Source organism: Phragmites australis, chromosome 7, assembly GCF_958298935.1.
Source record: "Phragmites australis chromosome 7, lpPhrAust1.1, whole genome shotgun sequence".
Taxonomy (NCBI): Eukaryota; Viridiplantae; Streptophyta; class Magnoliopsida; order Poales; family Poaceae; genus Phragmites; species Phragmites australis.
This window is the reverse complement of record NC_084927.1, coordinates 25,882,275-25,905,393: the sequence shown is the minus strand read 5'-3', so window position 1 is coordinate 25,905,393 and position 23,119 is coordinate 25,882,275. Positions and strand designations below refer to the sequence as shown.

Sequence of the window (23,119 nt, the reverse complement as noted above, 5' to 3'; positions counted from 1 at the left end):
CAAGGGCACAACACCCCTTTTTTTAAAGTCGTCATCCTTGTCAATTTCCCGTGGTCTCATTTCTGATTAGAGTTCCGATCGGGATGGCCGATGCAAACAGTAGCGGGTGGCCCACGACAGGGTCGTCAAACGCTCGTGCAGCAGTGGAAGTGACCTGCACGTCACCCCCTACCCGCCATCAACTCGAAGATGCAGGACCGACTGTTCGCACACGAGTTCACCGATTTCAACAAGTTGGTGAGCACATCTCTCTCGGTGGAGTTCAAACTCAAGAATCACCAAGAGGAGAAGAAGCGCAAGAGGGGTCCGTCGTCTTCCATGGGCGGGAGCTCTCAACGCGCCCGCACGAAGAGTCCATCTCCACCATCTCACATGTCGGTCTCGACAGCCCCACGACCGACGTGGATGGTGCGGCACCCGTCTTTCTACGCTCCACAAGGGTAGCTTGGAAGACCCGTTGGCTCTCAAGTGAGCATGACCGGTGGCCTCGGCGGCCCGTGCTACAACTGTGGCCGTGTCGGCCACTATGCTCAGGATTACGCATATCCGAAACCGGGAGCCGTGGTAACCGCTCCAAGGCCACCACCGACTCAGTCTGCACCTCAGTCCTCTCAGATGACCCACGTCCCCTAGCGTGGTTGAGCACACCACACCACCACTAAGGATGTTCACGAGAGTCATACCGTCTTGATGGGTACGTTGTCTGTGCATTCACATTCTGTCATAGATCCAGTAGTTGTTCTTTTCGATTCTGGAGCTTCTCACTACTTCATAGCGGCAAGTTATACTCGGTGTCATGGGTTGACAATCAACACCACCCCTACGCCCTATCTTATAGATGCACCTAGAGCCAAGATCCTTATTAAACAATGTGTGCCCAACGCCTCGGTAATCATCAATGAGACGTCTTTTGGTGTAAATTTGTTAGTGATGGACTCGAAGGAGATAGACATCATATTAGAGATGAATTGACTCACTAAGAATAAGGCGGTCTTAGATTGTGCTCAGCGGACGGTTACCCTAAATGGTCCATCCGGCACCCGTATTCAATTGAAGCTTGAGGGTGTTGAGTCTTGTCTCTTTACTTTGAAGGCTATCCCCACCATAGAACTGTTAAGTGTTCCTGCGGTGTAGGAATTCTCGGATGTCTTTCCGGATAAATTGTCAGGAATGCCACCCGACCGAGCAGTGGAGTTCTCTATTGATCTCATGCCCGGAGCAGCCCCAATATCAACAAGGTCTTATAGGATGCCGCCAAACGAGTTGGCGGAACTGAAGAAGCAGTTGAAGGAGTTACTAGAGAAGGGGTTCATTCGTCTGAGCTCCTCACCTTGGGGATGTTCGGCACTCTTTCTGAAAAAGAAAGACGGATCTCTTCAGATATGTGTTGATTACCGTCCGTTGAATGAGGTCACTATTAAGAACAAATATCCTCTCCCTAAGATTGATATTCTGTTTGATCAACTGACTGGAGCCCGAATCTTCTCGAAGATTGATTTTAAACTGGGCTATCATCAGATTAAGGTCTAGCCAGAGGATATTCCAAAGACAGTTTTTTCGACCCGCTACGGGCTATATGAATTCATCGTCGGAGGATGAACTCCTGTCGCAGGGATCCTGAGAGACCCCTTTTTAAAGATTCGGCCGGGGGGATGATCCTGAACGAGCTTGTCTGGGAAATAGATGGGAGCGGAAATAATTGCAGCGGCCGGTGGGAGATGATCGTCCTAGTGCAAGAAAGATGGGTGCACAGGGTTTTAGACAGGTTCGGGCCGCACGAAGGCGTAACACCCTACTCCTGTGTGAGTACTATATCTTTTCTTGAATGGAATTCTTCAAGGATGTATCTGATTACAGGGGTAAGCTGTCTACAGAGAGCTTGAGACTCTCGTGTTCTAGCTTGGCTCGAGCTGGTTCGAGCGAGTGCGTTGTCGGGCTTTTTTCTGTGAACGTCTCCGTCTCCCCTTCACGTATTCTTCATCCTTTCCTTTTATAGGCGCGCCGACCTCGACTTATCCTGAATGGGAAAGAGGGGGCGCACGTGCCAACATGCCACGGAGAAAGGCGTCATCATTCCGCTTCGGCGAAGTGACAGGGGCGGTGGAAAATGGCGGCGTGTATCCGACCACCCGCCACTGTGGAGGTCCCCCGATGCCATTAAGAGGGCCCACCGGGCAGCCGCAGAGGTGCCCGGTGCGCCCACCCTGTCTTGTCCTTCTGCCGGGGCAGGGTGGCAGGCGGAGCGCTTCGATTCTGGCAACGTTATCCCGAGGCACCCGGGTGAAACGGGACGGGACCAGTGCATTAAATGGACCCACGCCCCCCGGTCAGAGCATGGCAGGGTCTGACACTGGGGCGTGGGCAGCTGAGAATGTTAGGATGTCAGGATGTCAGGCCGTGCGTGCCTATTAAATGCGGCATTCGCGTCTTTGACCGGCTGACACCCCGGCGAGGGGACCCTTTGGGTCGTCGAACGATCTTGCGCGAACCTTCGGGGAACTGAGTCCTCGGGGGCTGCCATGTGCAGCCCCGAGCACCCTCTCCCGAGCACTCCGGTGAGACCTTCGGGGAACCGAGTCCTCGGGGGCTGCCACGTGCAGCCCCGAGCACTCTCTCCCGAGCACTGGGGGAAACCTTTGGGGAACCGAGTCCTCGGGGGCTGCCACGTGCAGCCCCGAGCACTCTCTCCTGAGCATTGGGGGGAAATCTTTGGGGAACCGAGTCCTCGGGGGCTGCCACGTGCAGCCCCGAGCACTCTCTCCCGAGCACTGGGGGGAAATCTTCGAGGAACCGAGTCCTTGGGGGCTGCCACGTGCAGCCCCAAGTACTCTCTCCTGAGCACTTCCTGCCCGGTACTTGGACTTCGCGGATCATCGGGGAACTGGGGTGCTCGGGAACCAGAGGCGGCGGTCCCGAGCACCTTCTCTCGGAACTTAGCTTCTTTTTTATCTCGCAGGGCGGACCTCGCGGGATGGTGACGCGTGGCGGATGGTCGGCTCTGTCTCGGGACTTAGGGACCCCTGGTTCCTAATACACCGACAGTAGCCCCCGGGTCCATTGGTTAGGCGACAGGACGGAGACTGCGAATGGGCCCTTCGTCGCGGCCGAGGTCGAGGCTGGCGCGGACGCCATGTGGCAAGCTTTCGAGAGGTGGCCCTTGCGGACCCAGACCTCAAGTACGCCCCAAAGGGAACAATGAGTGGACGCGTGTCCACACAACTTCCGAAGGGTATGATGACCATACGGGCGGCACGCGCGGTCGCTGCGCAGATCGAGGAAAATACACCTGGCAGCCGCTGACATCGCGCGATCGGCGGGAGATTCGCCTGGCAGTTGCGTCGATCGAGGCGACGCTTCGCCGAGCGAACCGTTTGGGCGGCAGTTTTTGAACTTTGAGATATAAAAGGGGGAAAGGATCGGTCCGTCCCCCTCTTTACGCTTTCTCGCACCTGTGCTCTTGCTTTCCTTGTGCTCCGGAGCCCTTAGGAAATTCTCAGGCGACCGGAGCATTCTTCCTTCTCTCTCTCTTTCCGCCACCAAAACACCTTCCATCCTTGCCGAGATGATGAGGGTTGGAGGAGGACGCCGGGACAAGGCTTCGGACAGTATCCTGCCGGAGTCTCGTCTGAGGAACGAGGAGGCGGCGGACAAAATCAGAAAACTGCTGGTGCCGGAGGGGCAAGAAGGTGCTGTGCTGGTGAGGCCGGCGAGCCTGACGCCGGTGACAACCGTCCCTGGGCGGATCGTCCTCTTCACCTCCTTTGTGGCGGCAGGGTTGGTGCCGCCGTTCTCCACCTTCTTCTTGCAAGTGCTGGAGACGTACGGCATTCAATTGGTGCACCTAAGCCCCAACTCTGTGGTGGTGTTGGTGACTTTCGCGCATCTCTGCGAAATGTTCATAGGGGTGATGCCGTCGGTGACGCTGCTTCGTCATTTCTTCGTCCTTCGGCCGGTGGGGAAGAAGAGGGGGCACTCCACGGCGGACGTCGCGGGGTGCTGCAACCTTCGGCTCCGGGACGACCTGGGGGATCATTACATTCCCCAGGTGCTGCGCAGCAAGTGGGAGGAGTGGCAACGGGACTGGTTCTTCGTCGACGTCGATCCCCACGAGCGCCTCGAGCTGCCGGAGGCGGCGGCGGAACCTCGACGATCGACGTGGGAGGCGCCGCCACCAGAAGACGCGAGGCTGAAGCCGGTGTTGGAGCGCATCCTGGAGCTGCGCGAGTCCGGGATGACCTCCGTCATGGTGGTCGTGGACTTCCTGCGCTGTCGGCTGGCGCCCTTGCGAGAACGGGCCCGGCCGAGCTGGTTCTATACCGGGCCGGAGGACATCACCAGGACCCAGATCGGCGCGAGCTGGGATCTGGGGCAGGCGGAACTGCAGGGGATGACAAGGGTGATCACCGGAATGGAGGACATGGGCCGGACGGAGCTCCCGTGGCCGGAGATGGCGCTCTGCGCCAACCCCAACTGGGTGGCCATTATGGCGGGGCTGTCGGAGTTCGACGCCCAGGGGCCTGTGGACCGGCCAAGAAGCCGGAGTCCCGAGGCCTCCGAACTCTCTGGGCTGGAGGAGCTACTTGGCGAGGAGGTTGCTGGCAGCTCGGCGCGGGCTGGCGAAGGGGTCGCCGCAGGCGGCAACCGCCGTGCCAGGGAGGAGGGCGCCACTGAAATCGTCGAGGAGGTGGCACCGGGAGATCGGGGAAAGCGTCCCCGGGCCCTGATCCTAGTGCCAGACTCTCCGCCGTCGCCAACGGCAGCGGCGGCATTCCCGGTGCTGGAGCCACGCCTGGTGCGGATGGGGCCTGCGCCGGCGCCCGCGACCCGCATGGCGGAAATCGAGACCCGCGCGGCGGCACCTGAGGCCCGCGCGGCGGCACCCGAGGCCCGCGCAGTGGTTCAGCCGAGCCCCTAGTGGAAGAGGCGGCAGGAGGAGTCCGGACCGACGGTGCCGGACCCGGACATCAGGCTCCCAGCGGCCAAATGGCAGTATCGGTGAGTCTCCTTTCTTGCTTTTCCATGGGCATTTCTGGCCCGAACTAAGCTTCGGCGTTTTTCATTTGTCTCCCGCAGGCCGGCCGCAGGCGCTACTCGACGGAGAAGGCGCGGGCGCCGAGACCAGAGCCGAGCCCGCTTGCTGCCCCGACGGAGGCGGGCACCGGAACGGCGGAGGCGCCAAGCATCGTGGTGGCCAGCGGGAGAGAGGAGGAGGCGGCGGCCGAGAGGAGGACGGAGCAAACGTCCGGATCCTTGGCGCCGGCGGAACCTACCCCGGGCGTGGAGAGCCCGGGGCGGATGACGGTGGAGGTGGACGCTTTGCCGGGGCCGGCGGACAGGGCGGCCGATGCGGGAATGCGGCCGCTGTCCGAGTCTTCGGCGCCGGCGGAGCCTACCCCGGGCAGGCAGAGCCCGGGGCGGATGACAGTGCAGGGCCCTGCAGAGAGCTCGACCCCCCTGGAGGTACTCTGCGGAGAAGCCTGGGCCCCACCGGTGCCCGGCCAGCCCGCCGACCCTTTCCTGGCCACCATTGAAGGCGTCCAAGTAGCGGTCGGGCGGCTGGGCGCAGTGGTGAACGCCAAGGAGGGGGAGCTTGAAGCCGAGCGCGCCCGCCTGGCGTTGGAGAAGGCGCAGCTGGCGGGCGCCCAGGAGGAGGCCCGTGCGGCTGCCGCGCGGGAGCAGAAGCTCCTAGAAGATATCCGCGCGGGAACAAGAAGACGCCGCCCGCCTGGCTGAGGCGTCGAGGCAGCAAGCTGCCGAGGCCCTTGCCAGGATGGGGCAGGCGCAGGAGAGGGAGGTAGCAGTCGCAGCCCGGGAGCAGGCAGCGGAGGAGCGGCAAGCCGAGCTGACCCGCCGGGAGGGCGCAGTCGAAAAGACGCGCGCCGACCTCCAGCGCAGGGAAGACGACCTCCGGAAGATCAGGGAAGAGATCTGCCGTTGGGAGGAGGACGTTTCCCTGCGGGAGGTGGACAATGAAATATCGGCATCGGAGCTCGGTGTTCGGGAGGATTCAGTGACTCAGCAGGAGGACGTGCTGGCCCGGCGGGAGGGCGAGCTGAGTCGCCGAGAAGGCGAACTGAGTCGTCGAGAGGGCGAGGCTAACGCGGCGGCGACGGCCATGGCGACCAGGGCGGAGCAGAACGCAAAGCACGAGGTGGAACTGACCGCCCGTGAACGCGCTTTATCCGAGATGGTGGCCAAGACGAAGCAGGCTGTCGCCCCCGCAACCGTTGGCGGTTCTTCCGGTCCGGTCGGAGACCAGGGACTTGAGGTGCAGCTGCGGGCCGCCAAGGAGAAGCTCAAGATCGCCTTTGTCTCGCGGGTCAACCTAGAGCATATGCTGGAAGACATACTCCGGCGGATGCGGCGGGCCGTAGAGAAGGGTGGTCTCGGACGGCTCGTTGAAGACAACAAGAGCGACGGCCCCGCAGGACAAGTGTTGGGGCTGCAGCAGGTCTGCGAGCGCCTCGAGGCCCTACCTTGGGCAGTCCAGGAACTTGCCGCCCGGGAGGGACGTGGCTTGGCACATGCAGTGGCCGAGCACGTCCTGGCCTGCTACCGAAGCAGGGACCCAAACTTCCCGCTGGAGCCAGCGCGGGAGGGAGTGGTCGAGGCTGAGGGAGAGGCCGCCAGGGTAGCGGTCCGGAGTACCGCCGCCATGGTGGCGGCCGGCTTTAGGCGAGAGGTGCCGCCGCCGCCAGCCCCCGGGGACGACTCAGAGGATTCAGCCGACGCCTCTGCCGCCGACTAGATCTTTTGTAGCCTTTTTTTCTTTTGTTGTCTTGATAGGAGTGAACCCTTAGAAAATACCTTGTATATATCCTGTGAATATTAATGGCAGCTTTTCCTTGGGCTCGCAACTCCAGTTTCTCTGAGTGTTTGATGTTTCTTCTGGTGTTTTGTCCAGAAGTCCCAGGGAGTACTCAGTCGGGCCGTTCCCGACCTTCCCGTCCCCGAGAATGAAGTTGTCCTGATCGCTGTTGCTGGCGTAGTCGGCCTTCGAGCTCTCGCAAGTCCGCATTTGCCTAAGTTAAGAAGCAAAGACACAGACTTCCTTGCCCAGGAGATAGATCGATCCCGCTCGGAACACGCCGTGCCTAGTGAACACTTTTTCACCTTGCGACCACTCAGTTAGTAGAAGGGAGACACGTGCGGGCGAGAATGTGACCAAGAGTCTTCGTGGTCCGGTGGTGCCCGGGCTTAAAACGGGCCGGACCGAGCACTGACAGCCCGCCCCCGAGGCCTGAGCTCCGGACTACTCGAGCAGCTCGAGCGATAGGATTACCCAGGGCACCCGGGGACTCGGTAGTGCTCGGGGTCCTTAAAAGCGGACCGAACACCACGACCACCACGAAGGGCTTCGATCAGACATTACCGCATGCGCGGTACTCCTTTCTACAAACCGCTCTGTCGTTCTGGGAAAAAGTAGACACGCGGTAGGGTTTTTGCGTGCGAGGAGACCACCTCGCCAAACAGATTAAAGCGCGAGAGCCCCCGAGAATGACTCGGGAACATAAATTTACTGAAAGCAGACTTGTCTGAATATAACCACTCACCGGACAGCTGTCGGCCTTCCGGCCACCCGATCCAGGAGGGGTGTGCTTCCGAGCTCGGGTGCCCGGGGACTTGATTCTTTCAACGGAGCGCCCGAGCGCCCAGAGGCATACGAGGCTCCTGGAGTCGGGTGATCTCGACCACCCATGCCTAAGTGGTAGGATCACCCGAGGACCCTTGGGGCCGACCAGAGACCGGGGCAGTGAAGCCCTTGCGTCCGAACTGCTCGTGATTGCCACCCTGTGACTTAAGAGAGAATATAGAATTTCTTCGTCTGGTGCGCTCTGTTAGTGCGGTACTTGCTATAGACTGCTCTCGTTTTCGACCCGAGACCTCTTGAATACCCGAACCGGCGGACAAGAGCGGACAGAGGCATAACCCAGAGGTCCTATGGTCTGGTGGCGCCAGGGTATGACAAACCAGACCGAGCACCGATAGCCCGCTCCAGGGGCCTGAGCTCCGGACTACTCGAGTAGCTCGAGCGATGGGATTACCCAGAGCACCCCGAAACTCGGTAGTGCCCGGGAGCCTGCCACGACACCGAACACCACAGCCTACCATGCCGGACGTAAGTCAGCGGCGACAGCTCGCATGCATACCGATTGGGATTCTTTTATCAGCGGGGAAAATGAGAGAGCGAACTTTTTCTCGCACAACCGAGCACCTCACCAGACAGATTAAACATACGGAATCCAGAAAGAAAAATATCTCGACGCAGCGATTGCTTATTGAAATACCGAATGTACAATATTTACAAGGTTGGATGATAGCGACTTACCCAAGGGGCAGAGCCCTTGGACTGCTTGGACGGGGAGAAGCCCCCGGCCTTGCCGACCTGAGCTGCGAGCACGACCATCTATGGGTAGAAGCGTCGGAGATGCTCGATATTCCACGGATTCGGGAGTGGCTGTCCTTCTTCCATCGCTAACCTGAAAGAACCTGCCCGCGGGACCGCGATCACGGTGAAGGGACCTTCCCACATAGGGGACAGCTTATTCATTCCTTCGCGCGACTGGACGCGTCGGAGAACTAGGTCCCCCACCTCGAGAGACCGGGCCCGGACATGGCGCAGATGATAACGCCGCAAACTCTGCTGGTACCGAGCCGCCCGGACAGCGGCACGCCGCCGGCGCTCTTCCAGGTAGTCCACGTCGTCGCGTCTTTGCTGTTCCTGCTCACCCTCAGAGTATGCATGCACTCGAGGGGAGCCCAGAGTGAGCTCGGAGGGGAGGACTGCTTCGGCGCCATAGACGAGGAAGAACGGAGTCTCCCCGGTGGCGCGGCTTGGCGTAGTCCGATTAGCCCACAGCACGGCTGGCAGCTCGTCCACCCATCCCTTCCCGTGCTTAGCGAGCACGTTATAGGTCTGGGTTTTGAGGCCCTTCAGTATCTCCGCGTTGGCGCGCTCGACCTGCCCGTTACTCCGAGGATGAGCGACGGAAGCGAAGCAGAGCTTGATGCCGAGATCTTCGCAATAGTCCCCGAACAGGGCACTAGTGAACTGGGTACCGTTGTCGGTGATGATCCGATTCGGGACGCCAAAGTGGCTGGTGATGCCGTGGATAAACTGGAGCGCCGTGTTTTTGGTCACCTTGATGACCGGGATCGCCTCCGGCCACTTGGTAAACTTGTCGATGGCGACATATAGGTATGCATAGCCCCCGATTGCTCGGGGGAATGGACCCAGAATGTCCAAACCCCAGACCGCGAAAGGCCATGACAGGGGGATGGTATGAAGAACCTGAGCTGGCTGGTGAATCTGCTTTGCATGGAATTGGCACGCCCTGCAGCGCCGAACCAGCTCGGAGGCATCCTAGAGAGCTGTAGGCCAGTAGAAGCCTTGCCGGAAGGCCTTCCCGACCAGCGTGCGGAACGATGAATGGCCATCGCACTCGCCCTCGTGGACCTCAGCGAGAAGATCGCCGCCTTCTGCCCGAGAGATGCATTTCAGGAGTACACCTCCTGCGCTACGCCGGTAGAGATCCCCATCTATAATGGCATAGCGTCTGGACTGCCGAGCAACTCTTTCGGCAGACGCCTCATCCTCGGGTAGGAACTTTTCTTTCAAGTACCCTCGGATGTCAGACATCCACGAGGTATCTTGAGACCATTCGGCAAGCGCAGCACACTCACCGGGCGGCGGCGCCCTGACGGGGCTTCCCACTGAGGGCACCGCCGGGGTCCCCTGAATTGAGCTCGAGGTTTCCCCTTCATCCTGTTCGGCAGGCAGGACGGAAGGCCGTGTGAGTCTTTCTTCAAAGACTCCGGCAGGGACGTGCGCACGTGAGGAGGCCAGGCGGGAGAGCTCGTAGGCCAAAGCGTTGTCGCGGCGAGGGATGTGCCGCAACTCGAGGCCATCGAAGCGTCTCTCAAGCTTCCTGACCGCAGCCACGTACGCCGCCATTTGAGGATCCGTACACTGGAACTCCTTGTATACCTGGTTGACGACCAGTTGGGAGTCCCCTTTGACCAGGAGGCGACGAATCCCGAGCCCCACCGTAGCCCGGAGGCCGGCGATGAGACCTTCATACTCCGCCATGTTATTGGATGCGCGGAACTGCAACTGCAACTGCATGACGTACCGGAGCTCTTCACCTGTTGGGGAGGTGAGAACCACTCTGGCCCCTGCGCCTTTCAGCGAGAGGGAGCCGTCGAAGTGCATGACCCAGTGCCCGGGCGCGTCGTGCCCGGGATAGGCAGAGATCTCTTCCGGGATGATGTAGGGGACAGGCGTCCATTCTGCCAAGAAGTCGGAGAGCGCCTGGCTTTTGATTGCCTGGCGACTGACGAAGTGTAGGTCGAACTCCGCCAGCTCGACCGCCCATTTGACAACGCGCTCGGTGCCTTCCCGGTTCCGGAGAATGGGTCCCAGTGGATAAGTGGTAACCACCGAGACCTTGTGCGCCTGGAAGTAGTGGCGCAGCTTCCGGGAGGCAATGAGCACAGCATAGAGTAGCTTCTGCGCCTGGGGATATCTTGTCTTGGCTTCCCGGAGGACTTCGCTGACGAAGTATACCGGTCGCTGTACCCGGTGAGCCCGGACGGCGACTCCACCCGGGGGGCCGCCGCAGCCCCCAGGCTTGGTGGCATGGTCGGGGCTGGCCGGGCACTCGGGCTCGATTCCCTGGTTGGGAGGAGTTGTGAGGATAGGTGAGTGGTCGGGGGCCTCTGGGAGCTGGGACCCAGCATCCGGCCCTGAACACTCGTCACGCTCTACCACTAGCACTACGCTCACGACCTGATGTGTGGCCGAAACGTAGAGCAGTAGGGGCTCACCTTGAGAGGGAGCCACCAGCACGGGTGGCAAAGTGAGGTACTTCTTTAGATCGCGGAAGGCCTGTTCGGCCTCCGGCGTCTAGTCGAAACGATCGAATTTCTTCAGAAGCTTGAAGAGGGGGAGTCCTCGCTCCCCGAGCTTGGAGATAAAGCGCCTGAGAGCTGCCAAGCAGCCGGTGAGACGCTGGACCTCCTTGAGTCGAGCCGGGGGTCGCATCTGCTCGATGGTCTGGATCTTCTCCGGATTGACCTCAATTCCTCGGCCAGAAACCAAGAATCCAAGGAGCTTGCCCGCCGGTATCCCGAAGACACACTTCTCCGGGTTGAGCTTGAGGCGGGTAGAGCGGAGATTGTTGAAAGTCTCGGCAAGGTCCTCGAGCAGGGTGGCGCGGTCTCGGGTTTTGACCACGAGATCGTCGATGTAAGCCTCGACGTTGCGGCCAACCTGTGAGTCAAGAGTAATACGAATAGCGCGCTGGAAGGAGGATCTAGCGTTGCGCAGGCCGAAAGGCATTGACATGTAGCAATAAGTCCCCACCGGAGTGGTAAAAGCAGTTTTTTCCTCGTCCCCTACGGCCATACGAATCTGGTGATACCCAGAGTTTGCATCTAGAAAGCATAAAAGATCGCATCCCGCAGTTGAATCTATAATTTGATCAATGCGAGGTAAGGGGAAGGGATCTTTAGGGCAAGCCTTATTTAGGTCGGTGTAGTCCACGCACATGCGGAGCTTGCCGTTGGCCTTCGGGACGATGACTGGGTTTGCTAGCCAGTCGGGGTGGAGGACTTCTCGGATAAATCCGGCGTCGAGGAGCTTGCTGACCTGCTCGCGGATAAACTCCTGGCGCTCTGGCGCCTGCCGCCGGACCTTCTGCTTCACCGGGCGGGCGTCCGGACGCACCGCCAAGTGATGCTCGATCACCTCCCTAGGGATCCCGGGCATGTCGGACGGTTGCCAGGCAAACACGTCTACGTTAGCCCGGAGGAAGGCGACGAGCGTGCTTTCCTATTTGCTGCCCAGGTCGCCGCCGATACGGACGACCTGGGTAGCGTCTTCGCCCACCACAACCTCCTTCGTTGGAACAGAGGTGTCGGTGGCGAGTCGGGGTTTGGGTAAAGAGGGTCCCGGGCCCCCTGTAGAGCCATCGACCTCGGCCTGCGCTGAGACCAGAGCCATGTATGACTGTTCAGCGCAGGAGACGGCGCCGCCGGAGTCGGTGATCACAGAGATGGAGCCTGCGGGGACGGGCATCTTAACTGTAAGGTATGCATAATGCACGGCCATCATAAACTTGGCGAGCGCCGGACGCCCGAGGATGGCGTTGTAGGGGAGAGGGAGCTCCGCGACATCGAAGAGGACGCACTCCGTGCGGAAGTTGTCCTGGCTCCCGAACGTGACAGGCAACTCAACCTGCCCGAGGGGCAGGGAGTGCCCAGGGATCACTCCACAGAAGGGGAGCGACGGCTTTAGGCGCCGGGAAGACACCTGCAGCTTCTCAAAAGCCTCCTTGGAAAGGAGGGAGAGGCCGGCACCACCGTCAATCAGCACTCTGCCGACCTTGACATTGCAGATAGTGGGAGACACTACCAGAGGTAGCCGTCCCACGGCTGCAGTACTGGCGGGGTGATCAGCCATGCTGAACGTGATCGAAGCATCCGACCACCTCAGGGGCCTTGTGGCCTCCTCGCTCGGGGTTGCCGAGCACACCTCGCGTCGCATGACCTTGATGCCACGGCGTGAGCAGGGTGTGTAAGCGCCCCCGTCGATGAAGGCGACGACGTGCTCGGGCTCCTGGAAGCCGAGCTCGGTGTTGTCGGGGGCGACCTCAGTATCGCATCCTCCGCGGGACTCGTCGCGCTCCCTCTGGCGCTGCTCCACGAGCCCTTTGACCGTACGACACTCCGTAAGGTCGTGCCATCTGGTCTGGTGTATGGGACACCATTTACCTAGCTCGGGCCCCGTGGGAGCGGGGGCCCTCGCTGGAGCAGGAGCTCGGCCGGGGGCCGGGGCTCTTGCTGGAGCCGGGGCCCTCGTGGGCACGGAGGCCCGAGGAGGAGCATGAGCAGGGGCCTTGACGGGGCATCGATCGATACCCGGCCGGCGCTCTTGCCGGTGGTCGGGCTCTTGCGGCACCTTGTGAGCGGGGGTGGCTCAACGGGAGCGGCCTCACGCTTCCTTCTCTTCTTCTTTTCCCGCTTGTCAGAGCGGGAAGAACTTGGCTGGTCGGAGGCGGGGCGAGGAGCATGCCACGCCCTGGCCTCCGCAGCCTTGGCGCACTTATCGGCCAGTGCGAAGAGTTCCGCAGTGGTCTCGATCTCGTGCGTACCTAGCTTTTCGAGCATCCGCTCATCGCGGACGCCCTGCCGGAAAGCAACAATAACAGCATGGGGGGCCACTCGCGGAATGGTGTTGCGAACCTGGCTGAAGTGCTGTATAAAGCGCCGTAGCGTCTCCCCTTCCTGCTGTTGGACGGCGTGAAGGTCGCACTCCAAACCGGGGCGCGTAAACGTGCCCTGAAAGTTAGCTACGAACTGGTGGCACAGGTCATCCCAGGAGCCGATAGACCCTGGGGGTAAGTTCATAAGCCAAGAGCGGGCGGAGCCCCTCAAGGCAACATGAAAATAGTTTGCCATTATCTTTTCGCTGCCTCCAACCGCTTGGACGGCCGTTGTGTAGATCTGGAGGAACTCGACGGGGTCGATGGACCCGTCGTACTTCTCCGGCAGCTCGGGGCGGAACTTGGAAGGCCACCTGACCCGACGGAGCTCGATGGTGAAGGCACGGCAGCAGGTGCCATACCCCGCAGCACGAGTAGGGATCTTTGGTGGTGAGTGGCGGCGAGCCGGGGATTCCTGGTGGCCTTGGGCCGGGAGAGAGGAAGCCTGGTCCTCTGCCCCGACCTCCTGCCGGGTCTCCCGCTGGCGCTCGAGAGTAACTCGGGCGTCCTCGTGGCCCCTCCGCTCGTCAAGGCGCAAGCGGAGGTCCCGGGCTTCGGACACGGCCAGGGGGACGGCACTCCGCCTGGAGGCCCCTCGGCCCGTGCGAGCGTTGCCCGTTGAGGAGCCGGCTCTGGTGGCACCACGCTGAGAAGTGGTGCAAGGACTCCCGGCCGGCACCTGGTGGCGAGCAGTGCCAACCAAAGCGACGACATCTTGTATCCACCGGCCTTCCGGAGTATTCGGCGCGGCCTGAACAGGCGGGTGCCTAAGAAGAGCATGTGCTGCAAGCAGCGCGCTCCCTGGGCTGGCCTCGCTGAAAGCGAGCCTACGCCGAGGTGGCACCCGACGTGGTCCAGAGGCGGACCTAGCGGCCGGGGTCCCGACCACCTGCTGGGGGTCGGAAAATGCGCCGGCAGCGGCGGCGGCGGCCCGGATGGGCCCAGCGCCTTGATCCCCTTGAGCGGGAAAACCGCGCACGTGGATGGCGGCTGCTGCTGGTACACAGCAGCGACTGGGCTCCCTCTGGTGTCGGGCAGCGCTCCGTCATTGGAAGTGGAGCCGGAACGCTGGAGACGGTGCCCACCGGCTATCTTTTCCTGTGGGAAAAAAAGCGAAACAAACAATCCAGGGATATTCCCCCCTACCTGGCGCGCCAGCTGTCGGAGGATGAACTCCTGTCGCAGGGATCCTGAGAGACCCCTTTTTAAAGATTCGGCCGGGGGGATGATCCTGAACGAGCTTGTCTGGGAAATAGATGGGAGCGGAAATAAATGCAGCGGCCGGTGGGAGATGATCGTCCTAGTGCAAGAAAGATGGGTGCACCGGGTTTTAGACAGGTTCGGGCCGCACGAAGGCGTAACACCCTACTCCTGTGTGAGTGCTATATCTTTTCTTGAAGGGAATTCTTCAAGGATGTATCTGATTACAGGGGTAAGCTGTCTACAGAGAGCTTGAGACTCTCGTGTTCTAGCTTGGCTCGAGCTGGTTCGAGTGGGTGCGTTGTCGGGCTTTTTTCTGTGAACGTCTCCGTCTCCCCTTCATGTATTCTTCATCCTTTCCTTTTATAGGCGCGCCGACCTCGACTTATCCTGAATGGGAAAGAGGGGGTGCACGTGCCAATGTGCCACGGAGAAAGGCGTCATCATTCCGCTTCGGCGAAGTGACAGGGGCGGTGGAAAATAGCGGTGTGTATCCGACCACCCGCCACTGTCGAGGTCCCCCGACGCCATTAAGAGGGCCCACCGGGCAGCCGCAGAGGTGCCCGGTGCGCCCACCCTGTCTTGTCCTTCTGCCGGGGCAAGGTGGCAGGCGGAGCGCTTCGATTCTGGCAACGTTATCCCGAGGTACCCGGGTGAAACGGGACGGGACCAGTGCATTAAATGGACCCACGCCCCCCGGTCAGAGCATGGCAGGGTCTGACACTGGGGCGTGGGCAGCTGAGAATGTCAGGATGTCAGGCCGCGCGTGCCTATTAAATGAGGCATTCGCGTCTTTGACCGGCTGACACCCCGGCGAGGGGACCCTTTGGGTCGTCGAACGATCTTGCGCGAACCTTCGGGGAACTGAGTCCTCGGGGGCTGCCACGTGCAGCCCCGAGCACCCTCTCCCGAGCACTCCGGTGAGACCTTCGGGGAACCGAGTCCTCGGGGACTGCCACGTGCAGCCCCGAGCACTCTCTCCCGAGCACTGGGGGAAACCTTCGGGGAACCGAGTCCTCGGGGGCTGCCACGTGCAGCCCCGAGCACTCTCTCCCGAGCACTGGGGGGAAATCTTCGGGGAACCGAGTCCTCGGGGGCTGCCACGTGCAGCCCCGAGCACTCTCTCCCGAGCACTGGGGGGAAATCTTCGGGGAACCGAGTCCTCGGGGGCTGCCACGTGCAGCCCCGAGTACTCTCTCCTGAGCACTTCCTGCCCGGTACTTGGACTTCGCGGATCATCGGGGAACTGGGGTGCTCGGGAACCAGAGGCGGCGGACCTCGCGGGATGGTGACGCGTGGCGGATGGTCGGCTCGGTCTCGGGACTTAGGGACCCCTGGTTCCTAATACACCGACACGTGCTGACCGCTCCAAGGCCACCACTACTCAGTCTGCACCTCAGTCCTCTCAGATGACCCACGTCCCCTAGCGTGGTTGAGCACACCACACCACTACTAAGGACGTTCACGAGAGTGACACCGTCCTGATGGGTACGTTGTCTGGGCATTCACATTATGTCATAGATCCAGTAGTTGTTCTTTTCAATTCTGGAGCTTCTCACTACTTCATAGCGGCAAGTTATACTCGGTGTCATGGGTTGACAATTAGCACCACCCCTACGCCCTATCTTATAGATGCACCTGGAGCCAAGATCCTTATTAAACAATGTGTGCCCAACGCCTCGGTAATCATCAATGAGACGTCTTTTGGTGTGAATTTGTTAGTGATGGACTCGAAGGGGATAGACATCATATTAGAGATGAATTGACTCACTAAGAATAAGGCGATCTTAGATTGTGCTCAGCAGAGGTTACCCTAAATGGTCCATCCGGCACCCGTATTCAATTGAAGCTTGAGGGTGTTGAGTCTTGTCTCTTTACTTTGAAGGCAATCCCCACCATAGAACTGTTAAGTGTTCCTGTGGTGTAGGAATTCTCGGATGTCTTTCCGGATAAAATGCTAGGAATGCCACCCGACCGAGCAGTGGAGTTCTCTATTGATCTCAAGCCCGGAGCGGCCCCAATATCAACAAGGTCTTATAGGATGCCGCCAAACGAGTTGGCGGAACTGAAGAAGCAGTTGAAGGAGTTACTAGAGAAGGGGTTCATTCATCTGAGCTCCTCACCTTGGGGATGCTCGGCACTCTTTGTGAAAAAGAAAGACGGATCTCTTCAGATGTGTGTTGATTACCGTCCGTTGAATGAGGTCACTATTAAGAACAAATATCCTCTCCCTAAGATTGATATTCTGTTTGATCACTGACTGGAGCCTGAATCTTCTCGAAGATAGACTTTAAACTGGGATATCATCAGATTAAGGTCTGGCCAGAGGATATTCCAAAGACGGCTTTTTCGACCCGCTACGGGCTATATGAATTCATCGTCATGTCCTTCGGATTGACGAATGCGCCGGCATTCTTCATGTATTTGATGAACACCGTGTTCATGGAGGAATTGGATAAGTTTATCATGGTTTTCATCGATGACATTCACATATACTCCAAGACTGATGCAGAGCATGTTGAGCACCTCTGTAGTGTAAATGGTCGACTCAGAGATCATCAGCTTAATGCTAAATTCAGCAAGTGTGAGTTCTAGCTCAAGGAGGTAACTTTGCTGGGTCATGTTCTGTCGGAAAATGATATTGCAGTTGACCCAAGCAAGGTGCAAGATGTGCTTAAATGGGTACAAGCCAAGAATGTCACGGACATCCAGAGTTTTCTCGGACTTGCGAGCTATTACCGCTGGTTCATCGAGAATTTCTCCAAGGTTACCAAACCAATGATCGAGTTACTAAAGTAGGGCAACAAGTTCGAGTGGTCAAGTGAGTGTGAGTCCGCTTTCCAGACCTTGAAAAAGTTTCTCACGATCGCTCCAGTTCTCACTCAGCCAGATATGAGCAAGGGTTTTGATGTCTATTGCGATGCTTCTCGTATAGGTCTCGGATGTGTCCTTATGCAAGAAGGCAGGGTTGTTGCTTATGCCTCACGACAGTTGAAGCACCACGAGGAGAATTATCTGATACATGACTTAGAGCTGGCTGCAGTTGTGCATGCTCTGAAGATCTGACGTCATTATCTGATGGGGAACTTGTGCCGTATCTATACAGATCAGAAGAGTTTGAAGTACATTTTCACTCAAGCCGATCTGAACATGAGGCAGCGAAGATGGCTCGAGTTGATCAAAGATTACGAACTGGAGGTTCATTATCATCCAGGCAAAGCAAATGTGGTCGCCGATGCACTAAGCCGGAAGGCTCATTGTCATTGCTTAGAGTCGAGCCTGAGAATGCCACACTTTGTGATGATTTTCATCGGCTTGGGCTCAAAATGGTTCTGGATGGCTTCCTTGCCAATTTGGATATCAAATCTACTCTCTTGGACGATATCAAAGCGGCTCAAAAGGATGATAAGGGCATGGTCTGAATCCGAGAGAAGAAGAAGATCGGCAAGGCCGTATGCTTTTCTGAGGATGATCAGGGTGTTATGTGGTTTGGGAACCAACTAGTGGTTCCAAGGGTTGAAGCACTGAGGAAGAAGATTCTTGATGAAGCTCAAGACTCTTTGCTATCCATTCATCCAAGGAGCACAAAAATGTATCAAGACCTCAAGTCACCATTTTGGTGGACTCGCATGAAGCGAGAGATCACTCGATCTATAGCTGAGTGTGATGTCTGCCGAAGAGTGAAGGCCGAGACCTCGAGTTCACAATTGGAGATCATGTGTATCTCAAGGTTTCACCGCTCAAGGGTGATCGTCGGTTCCAAGTCTGAGGCAAGTTAGCGCCTCGATACGTGGGACCATTCCAGATTGTTGCTCGACGTGGAGAGGTGGCATATCAACTGGGCTTGCCTCCGTCTCTATCTGTCGTGCATAACGTCTTTCACGTGTCGCAACTTAAGAAATGCCCCCGAGTTCCAACCAAAATCAATGATGTTGCACCTCAAGAATTGCAGCCGGATCTTATGTATGTATGCATGTTTAGTGAGTTAGTGTCAGATACCAATTGGTAAAACCTATGCCAATTGCATCCTTCTACATTGAATACTTGTGTATTTACATTCCTTGTAGTCTTGAGATGTTGTCAATGTCTAGGTATGAGTTTGAATTATATGCTTAGTCATGGTTAGGTCATTCGGCAGAATTCGAACTACGGCGCATTCCGTTGTTCACGAGCATAGGAACTTCTTATGATTACATACACTTGTCGAGGCTAAAATGGTTGTATGAGTGGTGAGTATGAGACAAGGTGTGGGCGGTACTAGGATGGTGTTTTATCCTGCCCGGATGTGGAGTTCCCCTGGGTAGGTCGGTAGAGGAAAACCGGACACCGCAGACTGCTTTGAGCCGGTTAAGCACCGATTGTCGGTGTTGTTGGCTTTAGCACTTACCTTACTCACCACATGCCGATCTAATGGTAAGGCGAGCTGAATACTTCTGCAGTTGTGGCTTTTTGGGCTTGGACATTGACGGTGTGAGCGAGCAGGCTTATAGCGGTACTAGTTTGCTCCGAGAGTAGCTTCTAGTACCGCCGCACTGAGCAATGCATGATCCAAACGGTTGGGGCTGGTTGAGAAAAGTTGTCACGAGTACCCCTTGTGTGCATTTTGGCTGGTGGCACAAGCCGAATGGTCCTCGTGTCATGTAGGTCCAGGAGTATCCCTGCATGGTGTATAAACAGTTTGAACTGTCACGCTCTCGGTCATGAGCATGCTTCTATCCATCTGCATCAGTCGTAGAGTTTCGAGTATGGTTTGTGGTTCGGTATGTGGGAGATGGTGATATCAGTACTTGTTACTTATACATGTTGTTTACATTTATTTTTCTTCAGTTGTTAGTTGCAGGGTAGTTTTCATATACTTTAGTAAGGTTTCAGTCGCTCTCACATATGCTTAGGTGCTTAGTGCTTATGTTTTACCTAACCTGTGGTTCATCCTTGCTAATGATCAATGCATAATCTTTAGAGTCGAGCTATGTATATGTGCTCTATATGGTTTAAGTTTTGCAAGTACCTTTGTACTCATGCCTGCGCTTTCACGTACTCCTGTTGCTGGAGAAGATGCTGTTTTTGGCTACGTCGTGCCTGTCAATTAAGGTGGCGGGCAAGAGTAGTGCATCTTACTCTGAATGTGGTGTGTTGAGATGGTGCCCAAGGGCATGCAACACTGTTCTCTTTTGTTGTTCATAAGTTTAGTTTTCCGCTGCGTAGTTCTTTTGTGGTTAGGAGTTGATGGATTTTATCTCCTCCTAGCTCGCTTTTGTTGTAAATTGTTGAAATCAGTTGCATGCTTAATATTTGTAATATAAAGGTTTATTACTCGCTCTTTATTAAGTTATGTTGTGATGTACATGTTGGAAGACATGTGTTCTAATCCTTGGGCACAAAACACATGCCAGAACTACCGGGATGATATTCTGGTTAATCATCGATGTGGTGGTTATAAATGATGATCCTCCTGGTGATTAATTAGAATATTATTTGAATTGTTCCCACAGTTTATTTGAAAAAATGATAAGAAAAGACTCCACGAGTCATACAACGACTCCCTATATATATGGGGCCAAGGAACCCTGTGAAGGACAAGCTATTAGAAGTCAACACAACTCCATTAACACCATTCAAGCCTACGGAAGCTCTGCACACTTGAGCCTCTGCAACTTAGATCTATATTAATTTCTCTCACTAACTACATGCAAGAGAACCCTCCGATTATATTTAGATCTATCTAGACTAGCCAAACACCATATTGTAAACAGTTTCAGAGATTAATATAAAACCAACATGACATAAGACTATTATCCTAAGGAAGATCTAAACCTGTATAAAATCGTATATGCACTATGTGATTTATCTACTCGAAGTATCCCCTACTATTTTTATAAATCTGTAAGATTGATGATTCACTAATCATTGATAGTGACAGTGACAGAAACACAGGCATGCTGGGGGAGTAAAATGGGCCAAGAGAAGAAAGAAACGTGGTGGGAGAAGAAAGGAAATTGGCTAGGGAGACTTGATGGGTTTTCTAATTTTGTTTTTCTTTCATTCCTTTCCCTTCCTTTATGATTTCTATTACTTTTCATCGATTATCTTCTGCATATTATTTTAATTAATTGGTTTAGGGAAAAACCAAAAACACCCATAAAAGGACCAGAACATAACTAAAAGAAACACAAAGTAGCTAGGTTCATTCAATTCAGCGTATGGCTGGAACGATATTTTTCGGAGTGCTGAGCAGAGACCGATCATTGGGTCAACGGCGGAGGGAATCCTGACAAGGCCAAGGCGACTCTGGTATCGAGTCGGTCCGCGTCGCGGCTGCGGCTTCTCCGAAGCGCACAATTCCGCAAGTGGCCACTAGAACTGGCTCGGCTCGGGTCTCGTCTCCTCAAGTCATTTTCTATGTCTAAAAGAGTAATCGGTACGAGCCTGCAGACCCGCTCGCGAGAACGCGTTAGTCCGTCAGCTAGTGGCACTTTGTTTGATTGGGAGGGAGCTTACCTGCTACGAATGCTCTTCAGCAACTTTTTCGCTTCTTCTTTGTTTGGTCTTCACCGGCTAGTCGCACTCTGCTCCATTGCCGCTTACTATATAAGAGCCCGCGAGCATGGCTATCTCCTTCACAAGGCAGCGCTTTGTTGCACCAGCGAAACATCGATCAGAGTAGCTTCCACCGACCGCAGTTCTTTCCCCAGTTTCTCCATAAACCAGCAGCAAGCACCCGATGAAGGTAACTAACTAAGCAACCGCCTCGATTTCTGCTCCTCTTGTTGGGCTTCTTTCGTCCCCTCTGTTTCGCGATGCCCGATGCTGATCGCTTTGCCTTGCAGCAAAAGATTGTGATCCAGGTGACCATGCCGTGCGAGAAGAGCCGGTCCAAGGCCATGGCGCTGGTCGCCAGAGCAGATGGTACGCATCCATCTCAGATCACGCTCGAACGTGGGGTCCACGTGGATTGGTTCTACATTTCTACCGTGCTGTGCGTTGGTCGGTACTAATGCCGGCGTGTGTCGTCGTGTAGGGGTGAGCTCGATGGGGGTCACCGGTGACAGCAAGGACCGGCTGGAGGTGGTCGGCGACGGCGTCGGCACTATCTGCCTGGTCAGATGCCTGCGCAAGAAGCTCGGCCACGCCAATATCGTGCTGGTGGAGGAAGTGAAGGAGAAAAAATCAGAGGAAAAGAAGCCGGAAGAGCCCAAGGTCGTGGCCCCGTCGCCGTATTGCTACCCCGGTTACTACTACTACCACCACCACAACCTGTCACAGTCATGGTAGTGACAAGTGCGGTGAAATCAGACCAATCTCTTGCATTCTATTCATATTGGTTCCATATTTGTATTTGATATTATAATGTAATGGGAAAAAAAGTTACGAAATAAACTGTTTTGTTAGTGCCCAGTTGTTTGGAGATTTTATTTATTTCACTCCACGTTACGTGACATGTGCTGGGCTATGAGATTCGTGGGCTTAGTATCTCAGAGTGTGTACAAATCAGGGAAAACATTATCGATGATAAGATTATGATATTTCCGTTTTACCGGTTAGATCTAATAAATTTCTTTACTATCCAATTTTTTTAATTACTGTCTAACGACACACCAGTACATCACTATTGTTGTATCTTTGAATCAGTGATACTATCTTATTTCTATATTATTATGTATAGTTTTTTTATATTAAATGGTTTGAAGACAAACGGTGTTATTTTTTTTAGAGAAATTAAGCTATTTTTTCTTTGAATTTTGATCGAATTTTTTTGTCAATCATCGATAGAATTCTGATAAATCTCAAAATCCCGTTTATCGGTGACCATCGATAATTTTTGCTATCAGTAAATAAAACTCTGGTGCAAATTGAGTGGACATACTGCATCCAGTGTAAATTTGTTTGATTTAAGTCGATTGTTCAATATTCGGACCTTGGGGAAAAATGTATAAAGCTATTTTTTTTTCGTGACGGCTATGGCCTCATGAGGTTTATTCTTGTTGTTATTTTATTTTCACTTGGACCCCAAGATTGCAGCAGTTGGCCCGGTTAGTAAATCCTGGAGATCCGATGAAGGAGAGGCAAAATTTCAAAATTCTCAAGGAAAATATATAAAGCAAAATTTATAAAATATGACGAAAATCCTTAAACCTGATATAAGTCATCATCCTTAACCCGATGTGAGATCACGAGGGTCAAGGCACAATGGCGCTAAGCTCGCGACCAGGGTTCGATATCCGGTGTGAGCAAGGGTACCACCCGTTTTGTTTTTTTTAAAAAAGAAGTCATCATCCTTGTCAATTTCCCCTGGTCTCATTTCTGATTAGAGTTCCGGTCGGGGTGGCCGGCTTTGGCAGCAGCGGGCGGCCCACGGCAGGATCGTCAAACGCTCGCGCCACTGGGAGATATGTTCTCAGCTCTGTGGTGATAAGCGGACGATGAGGCAGACCAGCCTGGCTCCAGCGTCTGATCTGATGCTATCTTTGACGAAAAAAAATTAATTCTATGGGTCAAGGTCTCAGATCTTTCAACCCGTCAATACCACACCAATCTCAAAGCTTTGTCTCTTCATCACCAATCTCAAAACTATCAATACCACACTAATCTTAGAACCGCGGGTTAAAACTTTTGTGGGACGCTTGATGATAGCATACTCTACATCACCAAAATAT

At 55.7% G+C, this 23,119-nt stretch overlaps 1 protein-coding gene across 1 annotated transcript; it reads left to right on the top strand.

Moving 5' to 3' along the window:
• Window positions 1–20,918: 20,918 nt before the first annotated feature.
• On the top strand, window positions 20,919–21,999 carry LOC133924392 (heavy metal-associated isoprenylated plant protein 47-like). The gene is made up of 3 exons (XM_062369898.1): window positions 20,919–21,192; window positions 21,293–21,371; window positions 21,484–21,999. Exons 1-3 carry the CDS (start codon window positions 21,187–21,189, stop codon window positions 21,735–21,737), a joined length of 339 nt encoding a protein of 112 aa, XP_062225882.1. The 5' UTR covers window positions 20,919–21,186; the 3' UTR covers window positions 21,738–21,999.
• Window positions 22,000–23,119: the final 1,120 nt, after the last annotated feature.